We start from the raw sequence: 12093 nt of genomic DNA, 5'->3' as shown, positions 1-12093 counted from the left end.
CCCAATACTTACAGGTGTACACTAAACTACTATCTGGACTATTTATAGTTAGATTAACTATGATTGGGTTCGACAGGCCAGTGATGTTTAGGGTTTCATCTGATAAAATTAAGAAGAAATCGCAAAATATGTTATAATTGAGAACATTTTGTAACACAAAATTTTGATCGATTTAAGTAACAAAATGACAGCCTCGCCTGTAATGGTCGAGGCTACACTCAGCAACAGGTTATGATTGGGCAAAATTGAAAGCTAATTTTCTGATCACTTTTATTGATGTGGTTTTACAAACTGAATGTAATTATTAGTGTTATATAATTCACCTGAGTCAGGATCTGCAAGTTCGATCGACAATACATCAGATGCTCTGGAGTTTTTATCTTCGTCGGTGGTGGACAGCAAATCAGTGTCCGAGTCGTAATGATTGGTTTTCACTGACACACCTGAACAAGTGCCACTGTCACAGGTCCATGCAGCAGTGTACCTGTGTATACAGTAAAATTGTTAGCAAGCGTAGTATTTAATCTGGTATCAAGAGACGTCGGCCAGTAAGAACCTCGGCCAAGAGGACCACAGAAGTATTATATGGCACATTAGTGCAAGATAAATGTTACATTATTTGATGGTATCAGAATTGACATTGTATGTACAGTCAACAAGCTAAATTTTACATTAGCTGGCAGAGAAAAGACGCAGGTCATGACAGTTTGTATACCCTTGGAAAGACAGTGTGACAAATAATCATTAGATATGCACTTGATATTTAGTTATGTGCACTTGATATTTAGAGTTCAGGTACTTGTGATTACATTTGGCAGAGCACTTCGACTGGCTGGGTAAGCAGCTGGCCAAGTTCTCTTGTATTTATCAGTCTTTCTATGACTGGTATTAACCTTTTGTACACTCAGTAGCTAGGAAACTGATAATTCCACCCAGGTGGGTACTGAGAAAGTGTTTTTATTTTATAAACGTGTTAATATCAACTTACGTGTTTTTGAGATCATCACCGAAGTCAAAATTCGCTCCTCCAGATGATGAGAATGAATCATCAAGGACATTCTTCTCAACACGCATAGTTACTCCGGTTGAAGAAATATCTGTAGCCCCTCCACCTAACGATTTACCACGCATCAATGATTTCACGAGTTTTGCCATCGCCGATCTACGAATAGACAAAGGAACGTAGTCATCATATACACTTTTTGCTTAACTCTTACATTTTTTGGTTGTTGATGACACAAATTATCGTAACCCTCGTGAGTCTTCTCATTGGACCAAAGTGACGTCATCTTCACAGTTCAGTTCAGTAGTCTTATAAAAGTACACATGAAACTAAACAAACAACAAAATCTCACTCACCGGCATTTATCCAACATTGCTGAGTTCCAGAATGGATCTAATCCACCGGCGATATTCTGAAGTTGATTCAATAATGAACGTGCGTTTTCTTCTTTAATAACAGCGCCATCAGTCGACGAGAAAATATGGCCAACGTCTTTCATTGCGTCCAAGAATTCGTCTATAAGAGAGATTCAAAATTGGTCATCGTATCTTCATGGACTTGAAGTTAATGTCATGTAATTTCGACAAATGGGGGGGGGGGGGGTGAGAGGATGTCACCCATTACGTAAATAATTGTACGCTTTTGGTGTATTTGTATTCTGGGGGTTTTTTTCGAAGCAATCACTTTATGTTTTGGATATTACCTCTGACAAATCAAAGAGAAGGTGAAGAGAAAGTGACGTATAGAATTCAAGTAGTGTGGCAGCGCGTGTTTTGCCATTTCCGTAAATAAGCCTGGTGATTTTACGACGATTTCAAGTTATCAAATTAAAGGGGTGTCACAATATCACATTCTTTATTTCTGTTCACTGTACCGTTGGCCGTCATATTGGTTGATTCTCGACATTGACTTATGGAATACTTTAATTGATTGGATATTCAGTCTGCAAACGTGAACCTCGTCATACCCCAGAACCAATCATCTATCTCGTACTACAATTCATACCTACCTTGACTACTAATTGACATATCTGACGTAACCAACTGGGATATTTGGTCGACGAGAAGTATGGCGTCATCAACACTCAGAACTAAACTGTTGATTGCGTTGTCGATAAGCGTTAACAAACCCTGTTGGTCCGATGTTGTTGTATCAGCGTATGAACGCTTACGACGTCGTCGACTACCGGCAGTTTTCGTCACCAGCATGTTAGTATTGACGAGAGCTCCAAGGTAATCACCTGGTGAGAAAAGAACAAGAAGGTGACGTCAGATAATGACATCAGCTTCAAATGGACCAAACCTTTGCAGTTTTGGACCTCATCCCACCTGGTCTTTGCAAGGGAGAGGTAGGCCACGAGACTAAAACCGCTGACAATAGTCAATACTAACGCTATCGCCCTGGGCATAAGGTTATTTTTCGTTACTTTGACATGACGATGGTTGCTTGGAAATGGCACAAGGAGTGTATGAACTCTAGTCGTCAGTACGAAGACAGATTTCAAGGCTGTTAAAAATCTCTAGATAACTGTATTTCGGTGGACGAGGCAGTATATGAAGATGACGTTCCCTACCTTGGTATTCTAAAGGTTCAATCTGGTTACTTCTGAAGTCAGTGATTTCAGAAGCACTAAATGACGACTTGACAGTGACGTTGACCTCTGAACTGAATTCTTCACAACTGTATTTATCACACACCTGTAATCAAATGATATAACAGTGTAAAATTGACTGTCTTTAGATTCTAAAGTCTTTGCGGTTACAGGTGTCATAAATTGACATAAAAAATTAAAAAATTTAATGATTAAAATTTCATAAGACACAGCACAACTTTAGAAAAGGAGGTGGTCTTTCATCATCAGTTTGTATCATATTTACCCTGGCTACGAAGGTATTATTGTTGTATCCATCTCTGGCTGGTTTACCAACACCGGAAGTAGATGGTTCGGATCCCTTTTGATTGACAGCTTCAGTATTCCCATCATCATCTTTCACTATAAATATTTGATAGCTGAGTGGATATGCATCCTCGTCCGCAACACAGTTTTCTAACAAGTAATCAACCTGGCAAACGAAAAATAATGGAATGCATCACTTTGGGTGCTCTCAGGACATGTTCTTTCTAAAAATACAAAGATTTCGTGGGTTTCGTCAACTTTGAGGAAATATGTTTATTTTTTATTCTTAATTTTTCAAATTATACATCTACCAAGTGCATAATAGTTTACCTCTTCCAGTTCTATATAGGATCCAGCACCGCCTGCGACCGCGAAGTCACATGACGTCACACCAGAACGAACAGAGAAGGAAACCTTGGAAACGCTTGATTGGCCATCTTGATCAGTAGCAGTGACCTGGACGTTGTAACTTGTACCTTTGACCAACAAACCTGTAACAGTAAGTATGTATCCTGTTAGATTGAATTCTTATAAACGGAAAACAACGACCAAATTTTCTTACCGCAGACCACAAGTGCAATAACGCCTTGCTCAAAGTATGACATCGTAGTAATGTGTAGTAGTGTTGCAAAATTGTAGTAAAAACGGTATTTTTTCTGAATAAAATTAAGCATTCCTGTTTATATTTATGTTGTTGTTGTTGTTGTTGTTGTTGTTGTTGTTGTTGATGTTGTTAAAATAGGATGATTTGTTGATATATCATTTACAGCTATTTCGAATAGCACATCAATCATGTTCTGTTCTAGTCTTGTAACACAATGTCGGATCTGTGCTTGGAAGGTTGCAGAACAAAAATCGGGTGTGATAGTACCGCTGGTGCGTAAACGCCCTCAATGTGCACCTTTGGTATATTGCGACACTTCAGTGGTCGCCTGATATTAAAAAAAAGCCCGACGGTCTAGCAGTTAAACATATTCCATACCTGATCTAATTATGACGTTTGTAAAAGACATATCACCGAATGGAGAAGCATGGAGCTTGGGAGTAGTCAACAGACCAGACATATCACTGAAGTTAAAGTATCCATAACCACTATCAGTATCCACTGTTTCCCAGGCGACAGACACCAAGGGAACGCTGTGTCTGACAAATGCACTAATTGGAACTTTGTCTTCATATGTCACTTTGTTGGAGTCGCTGTTGTCAAGTTCTACAATGACCTGGTGATGAGAAGGGAAACGTGTTATATCACAAAATGCAGACTTTGTTCGACTTAGAAATAAACCCGCGGCACGTTAAGTTGTAAGTTGGGTACTAAGGAATACTCTAATACCTGGCACCAATATATTATCTGAAGTTAGTCTGATTATTGTACTTTTAGATAAATGCCATATTAGTTCGCTACCTTTGTGATATGATTGTCTTCTTAAATCTTAACTACATAATATATACGAGAGAGAGGGGGGAGGGAGGGAGGGAGGGGCAGACAGACAGACAGACAGACAGACAGACAGACAGACAGACAGACAGACAGACAGACAGACAGACAGACAGACAGACAGACAGACAGACAGACACAAGCAGGTTGACATGCTGAAATACATAAACAGATGTATCAATTAAACCAATAAGTCACCCTAGTACTAAGTATTGTGATTTCATATTCAAAATTTTGAACATTTTGACGCAAAATGAGTCGTTTTGTGCGCAGAGGCAAACTGATGGAGTAAAAGGTATTTACCTGTGGTGGGTTACCGGAGACTGCAGAAATTCTAACACTTGCTGAAGCTTGTCTGGTTAGCTTGCTTATTGTTAATGTAAATAGATAGGTTTTATCAGCTCCCATGTTCAATGCATCGAAACTGAGCTCAGAGGAGTCCGCAGTAGTTGGAAACAAGTTGCCTTCTTCACCAGACATGAATGAATAGCAAGCTGTGTTGTCCGTTTCCTGCAAAGACAATATGATACGTTACGGTTTAATTTCATTACATGTAAATAGGCAAAATGTGATATTGGTGTCTGGTCCATGCAAACATTGCTTTTAAACCAAATTGTATTGGGAGGGGCATCACTATATTGAACGACAAGAATTGGCCGGTTGGGGAACTTCATACTCACAAGTGACTGTGACACAGAAGTCCGAATGAATATTTGTGAATTTTCGAACTTGTGCAAAATCTGCATGACTGCTTATATTACGATAATATTTTAGTTCAAACAACGGATTATAGATATTTATATTTCTAGAGCTCTACACTTTCCTCGAAAAGGTCAACCTATAGTTGCAAAACTGGTCGGAAATCCAATCTGTTTTTGTACTCGCTTACTACATACACTGTTCTTGTGGAATTGCTATGACAATCTTAAAATTTGATTGTTATAAAGATGACTGGATTTACCTGCAAGCAAGTCCAGGTATATGACATGTCATAAGCAACATCATCAGGGTCATATGAACTAGAGCCATCTATTTCCAAAGTACCACTATCTCGACCGACGGTCATCTCGGCACCACCACGAATAATGGCCACTAATGGAGTACTGACTGTTGTAACACTAATTGTAGCGGTGGCTATTTTAGAAGGTTCACTACTCTTGTAAACTTGGACGGTAAACGTTATGACTTCATCACCTGTAAATGTGAAGGATTCAAATTTAAACATTGATGGAGGGGAAAGAGGATAGATGAAATTCCAGTTTAAAAATAATGACAAGAGAAGAGGTACATTTCACATCAGAATCTGCAACAAACTAGCGTATATCAATCTTCGTTGAATTTTTGAACTGGAGAATTCTTCTTTTTTCATTCGTTTGTGCATTCTTTCGTTCAGTCATTTGGTATCTTTCAAGTCGATTTTTAACGACGTCCCGAACAGCAGAAATTAGACAAGTGAAACTTTGTGGTTTTCAAATACTCATTGGCGTATGTTGTTCGTTATTTCTATCCTTTTACCTGGTAGACTGTTTTCGTCAACGTGGAGGGTTCTTTTATCAATTGTCTTCAAGTTTAATGGCACATCGCTGTTATCGACGGACCATGAAAAGACAGTTTCACCAGGTGGAACACACTGGGAATAAAATGTTATTCCAGCGGTCAGATCAAAGCTGCAAAGAAAACATTATTTGAAGGTTATTCTGGCTATTATGCACGCACACACACACACACGCACGCACGCACGCACACACGCACGCACGCACGCACGCACATACATACATACATACATACATACATACATACATACATACATACATACATACATACATACATACATACATACATATCGATTTTTTGGCTGAAAGAGAACTTACCTGTCTGATACACTGGCTGACGTCACATCAATACCCTTCGCTACAACCTTGACTTCAGGAAGGGCTATAGCAGATCTTTCTACAATGTAGTATTCTGTGTGACTTTCACCAAAGAAGTTAGTGACAGTGAGGGAGAAGTTGTAGGGTGTATCGGCGTCAAGTAAGGTACCGTTGACTTCCAAATCAGGCGCTAAGCAGAGAGAGGAATGGATATTAAAATCAATTAATTAGGCAAATTACTTGAATGATGGGTTGACTGGATAGTCAAGTACAACTCATACAACATACTAGAACAATGGAGGTATGCAGAAGACTTGAAGGTGAAACACTTACTGGTTACGCTGCTAAGTACTGTATCAACACTGGTTGTATCACCACTACTTTCCACATCCCACGAATACGTCATCGCTCGTGCACCACTGCCGGTTGATTTACGTCCACTGATGCGAACGTCTCCACAGCTTGGAATCTTGGGAGAACCTTGCAATATGGCTACTGGTTGCAGAGGTTGGTTAGGTCCAGCAACAGTAGCATTGCCAGTTGCTTCGTGGGAGAAGTCCTGGTGGAAAGTTTTGATAGCACCGCTCCTCAAATTTAATACATCGCCTTTTTTTAAAAACAAGAACAAAAAGTAATTTAGTCATGGATTGATCAAATGATAAAAAAATGTTAAACATGAAAATCTTGGAGGAAAGTTTTATCTAAATATATTGCATATTATACCAGTGCTATTTTATTGTTAAGCATTTGAACTTGCTTACAACAAACGTAATTTTTTTTGTACTTATTTTGTTTTCCTATTAATTTGTATTATAAGACGAACGAGTCCGCCAGTGGCAATATTCGTTGGAGAACTCTGGAAAACACACTTCACCATTGGACAATTTTTATACTACGCTCCTTACCTGGTGTAACCAGTCCACTGCCTTTACCGATGATAATAATCAATGTTTTGGGATCACGGAAGAAACACGTTGACCCTTGACCTAGCAAAGCACTGCTGTCGTCATCAAAGACATTACTGCAGGTACTGAATGATTTGTACTGTACTCCCCTGTCAAATGAAGCCATCATGGCGGCACCTGTACAATATCAAAAGGTTTATGGTGAAAATAACCCTGATCGTACAAACAGTTTTGATCGAAATTTTAATTGGAATATCACACACGTCCTGTCAATCTTGAAAAATATATGTCATACAAATATAATATAATGCAACAAACTTGTCTTGGACTCTGCAACCAAGATGTACACTCCCTAGCTAGTCTACTATACATAGACCTATTACTATATAGGAGTCAATACCTTCGGGTGATTGTTGTTTTTCAGTCGTCGTTGTCATGGAATAAAATGTAACTACATGTAATTGGCCAGCAACTTTTAATCAAACCTGTGAGAGATTTCATCCACTTGGGATAGGAGAGATAACATATTCTTCCATGCATGTTTTTTTTTCTGAAACGTCTTTTCAATGAACTATCGTACAGGAATAAGTTACTGTTCAGTAATACAATAGCTATCACTTGCTAGATCTTTCTAGTTCGAAGATGCTATACTACGTCCGCATGTCGGTGTACGGCTTCTCTGTTGCCTAATACTGCTGCTGTCTTCTCGCAGCTATGGAATGAGTTATAATCCATTTTTTGGGTGAATCTATGGATGTGTGATCAACAGTTTATCTGTATGGGTTACTTACCATTGTTAGAGAACTGTATCGAATCAATGGCAGGTGCAGGTGAAATGACTGTCAATGTAAACGGGTTGGTATCCGAATCACCAAGCCCAGTGTAACCATTCACCGATGGAATAGCCTCCACTTGACAAGATGAACCTGGCATGATCATTTCAAATGACATGACTTCATCAGAAACAAACTTACCAGAGACCACATATTCATTATCATCAAACGCAGAGAAGATATCTGAAAACGTACAAAAAAAATCCCATTGCAGTTAACGTAGTTTGCGCCTTGTAAACAAAAGTTTGAAACCCTTTGTACAAGAAAACTAAAGCCAAGGAAAATCATGAAAAAAATTGGCCGCCATGCAAATTTCGTTTTATTATTTCAGAGGGTCTATAAACAAGCTTTCAAACAGTAAAGTTTGGAGATGTTTGAATAACTTTGATTTTCGGGGATATTGGTGCAATTCGCACCGTGTGTTACATGGTTGTGGGCACGCCATGCCACATATAAACCAGCTATAGGCATATCATGCATGTATTACGCATATGAAACAAAATGTAAGAATGATATGTACCTCCTGATATAGATTATAAAATGAAAGTAAAATAAAATCTTACCTCCACTTAGTATGAGTGATGGGTTGGCGAATGGAGAACTGCGAATGTCGGCGAAAGCTCCTGCCCCAGCCGTAAAGTTGACCGTGATCGTAGACACTGAGTCGTCCAGATCTGCGTACTGAGGTGCAACGTCTGTGACCGTTACATCTGAAAGTAGAGTATTTGAACTGTAAGACGATTGGTCGACTAAAACTTCCCTACCTTCTAAACTGTATGTACATGATGTCATACATAAATCGTGGGTAAAGCCCAGGATGTAAAGATTACATCCAATTGATTCAATACTTTTTGGTGTTGCACTAGTATACTACACAACATGGTGAATAAATATTATTTGATTTATGTATGACCTTAACACTTTCACTAGATTAGAACAGTATCACGACGCCTAATATAGTCATCATGCCAAACTTATTGGGATAACCCTACACACTGCAAATTCAATGCAAACATCCAGTTTTTTCCCCCGATACTGTGTATTTGATCACGATGCAGGTATTTCAAGCAATATCAGTGTAACTGCAGTTACTGAACACCAGCAGTATTGATTAACGTTGATTTGTGAGAACCTGATTTATAATATTAAAAGTTCAATATCTATTCGGTGTAACATATAGACTGGTTGTAAACGAATTGAACATACCATCATATACAGACACAACACCACTTATATCGGTTGGAATATCGCTATCACGTCGAACGGTGACAGTGTAGTTGTCTGGTGGGGTAGAAAAAAAAAAACATTATTTGTCAAGATTTTAGACATGTACGGACGTATAGTGGACAAGTCGTAATGTCAGTGTTCAAAATCGGGAAATTTTATTAACTGAAAACCTGCCAGGAATAACTGTTTCTTGCATTTCTTTAAATTCACTTAACCCGTGAAACAACATGGAGCATAATGTTTGGGGTGAGAGTTGCGGGGGGGGGGGGTGTGTACAACTGTTATATTTGTAAATCTAATATCGTGACATTTCTCTAGTCTACATGAGCAATCATATGAATATACATATCGACCTACCTGCGGGTAACAAGGGTGACATACACGTCATTCGTCTGTTACTGTAGTAGGTCACCATGTCAGTTTCAACAGTATCACCATTAGGATATGTAAATATGCATGATAGAGTAGACCCGGCGGTTAAACCAGCGCCAACGATGGTTATCTGAAAGAAAAGAAAATGCTGTGCAGTCATCTGTTTGCTCTCATATCTACTGCTTTCAGTTTCACACAAGCTCGATGGGAAATGAACAATTTTGTTTATGTCAATCACAAGATCTAACATTTGATATATATGTTATATTCATCAAAATGTTTTATCAATGTTAATATTTTCCGATCCGACTATTCAATCCTATCTGTTATTATATTTCATATTCATAACTAGCCACTTTTTAGAAGTGATATGAATTGATAAATTGATAATTACTTCATTGAACTTTCATCTTATGGGTTCGTGTCTAACAAGTAAATCCCCTCGCGAGTCTCACCAAACGCACTGTTTGTCCGTCCCTACCCCCCTCTCTCTCTCTCTCTCTCTCTCTCTCTCTCTCTCTCTCTCTCTCTCTCTCTCTCTCTCTCTCTCTCTCTCTCTCTCTCTCTCTCTCTCTCTCTCTCTCTCTCTCTCTCTCTCTCTCTCTCTCTCTCTCTCTCTCTCTCTGAAATAATCGGGTCTTACTTCTGTGGCAGTATTATCTGGTATATAGTTAGGTACAACCCAACCAACGCCAACACAATCGGTACCTGTGCCGTTACATACACCACATGCGTCGTATACAGCGCCACTGGAAAAGAAACAAACACAGTTTTAATGGCAAACAAACAAACAAACAAACAAACAAACAAACAAACAAACAAATACCAGAAAAACGCAGTAAGACAATGTTGGCTAGTAACCACCAGGCTTGAAAAACTGAGGACGACAAGAAAACAATTGTGGCTGTACAGGTGTCATTATTAACCGTAACATATCGTTGTGGAAATATGTGTACACTCTATTAAAAAAGGTGTTTAATGCTGTACTCTTTGTCTTAATAGTCTACCTTTAAATGTATTATTTCATATAACACATTAATTGTACATTAAGTCATTTAGCCGCGACAACTATTCACCGGATATAAATCTAGCCATATCATATTAGCTCAAATTAAAAGATAATTAAATGTCATGGCAACCGGTCGATAAATGGTTGAGGAAAATAAACCAATGAATCATTAAATTGCATATTTCAGTTTACTGAGTCAATATCACTGCCTATAGCTGACCTTGCTGAATATTCAAATACATTCATGAGATGTCATCATTTTATTTGCATAAGAGAAAGTTGTGTGTTTTTCAATCAAGTAATGCAGTTCCCCATGTTACTAGTTGTCACAGGTGACTATAGGCTACTTGATGATGTTTTGTTACATATACGAATCCAACGTTTCATGGTAATTATTCTTTGATTTTCACGAGTCCGCGTTAAAAAAGACTGGGTAATATGGAAGACAATTCAATTTCATATTCATTCCTCAAGAGAAAGAATAATAATTGTTTCGCGCTCTCATCCGGGAACGTTCTAGACTTGCCGTGAGGATGCACTGTAAACAGGTTGTTTTACGACAATAGTATATTCTCACCTGTTTGCTACACCATCACACCCTAAGCAAGACGTGGCAGAAACTTCAGATTCACAGCCACAGACATTCTTTCCTTCGTCATCATCAAGACCGGTATTGCCACCAACACATTCTCCGCAGTCATTAATGTATGCTCTATCTAGACCTGTAATGTTAAAGTGTAGGTATAAACAAGTAAATACTACTGCATACTGCTAACTGTGAAGATATAGCCTAGCACAGGCATGTGCAAAAAAAAGAAACGTGTGCATACACATGAAAACAACATTTCAGAGTGTACTGTCTCAAAGAAACGTAACTCAAAGGAGTTCAAAACACTGCGACTACTTTTCGCCATGTCATCAGAGTATCATACGGTCAACAAATGTAAGTACACGTACGTACAGTCAAAGATGCAAATAAAATAAAAGGCAAGTTTGGGTGTGAAACCTCATACATATACACACAAAGAAGAAGTGAATATGGGAAAGTAACAGTTAGTGTTAGAATATATATATATATATATATATATATATATATATATATATATATATATATATATATATATATATATATATAATTTATATATATGTAATTTATATATATATATATACATGTGTATACTTATATATATATTATATATATAATAGAGACATCCACAGCAACAGGTAATACGTAAGACATTTAGAGAGACATTCTACCGGTTGTATTTGTTGGCACGGTACCATTAACGGTGGAGTTGGCTGAAGAGATAGATGTAAAATAGTAAATAATGCAAACTATTACACACAAGCACGTACGCAGGCACGCACGCATCCAACTTAACTATTTACCTGCTCATACATACACACGCGTACACACACACACACACACACGCGCGCACACACACACATACATACATACATACATACATACATACATACATACATACATACATACATACATAGTCATACATACATACACACACACATACATACATACA

General features: G+C 38.2%; 1 protein-coding gene across 1 annotated transcript in view; it reads right to left on the bottom strand.

Annotated features, from left to right (window-relative positions):
• The window catches only part of LOC144442926 (uncharacterized), a 14267-nt gene extending 2909 nt beyond the window's left edge, over window positions 1-11358 (bottom strand). The window contains exons 1-22 of the mRNA XM_078132299.1: window positions 11325-11358; window positions 11133-11277; window positions 10190-10295; window positions 9532-9676; window positions 9154-9228; window positions 8511-8657; window positions 7906-8130; window positions 7115-7291; window positions 6543-6815; window positions 6210-6399; window positions 5854-6005; window positions 5300-5532; window positions 4642-4848; window positions 3883-4120; window positions 3231-3391; window positions 2881-3066; window positions 2577-2700; window positions 2013-2243; window positions 1360-1519; window positions 989-1162; window positions 324-484; window positions 1-99 (exon numbers count right to left, since the gene is read on the bottom strand). The exon at window positions 1-99 is cut by the window's left edge and continues 126 nt beyond it. Coding sequence (XP_077988425.1) covers window positions 1-99; window positions 324-484; window positions 989-1162; window positions 1360-1519; window positions 2013-2243; window positions 2577-2700; window positions 2881-3066; window positions 3231-3391; window positions 3883-4120; window positions 4642-4848; window positions 5300-5532; window positions 5854-6005; window positions 6210-6399; window positions 6543-6815; window positions 7115-7291; window positions 7906-8130; window positions 8511-8657; window positions 9154-9228; window positions 9532-9676; window positions 10190-10295; window positions 11133-11277; window positions 11325-11358 — 3643 coding nt within the window. The remainder of the gene's footprint in view (window positions 100-323; window positions 485-988; window positions 1163-1359; window positions 1520-2012; window positions 2244-2576; window positions 2701-2880; window positions 3067-3230; window positions 3392-3882; window positions 4121-4641; window positions 4849-5299; window positions 5533-5853; window positions 6006-6209; window positions 6400-6542; window positions 6816-7114; window positions 7292-7905; window positions 8131-8510; window positions 8658-9153; window positions 9229-9531; window positions 9677-10189; window positions 10296-11132; window positions 11278-11324) is intronic.
• Window positions 11359-12093: the final 735 nt, after the last annotated feature.

Source organism: Glandiceps talaboti, chromosome 12, assembly GCF_964340395.1.
Source record: "Glandiceps talaboti chromosome 12, keGlaTala1.1, whole genome shotgun sequence".
Classification (NCBI taxonomy): Eukaryota; Metazoa; Hemichordata; class Enteropneusta; family Spengelidae; genus Glandiceps; species Glandiceps talaboti.
The sequence above is the reverse complement of the archived record's forward strand: the minus strand, read 5'-3'. Positions and strand labels throughout refer to the sequence as shown.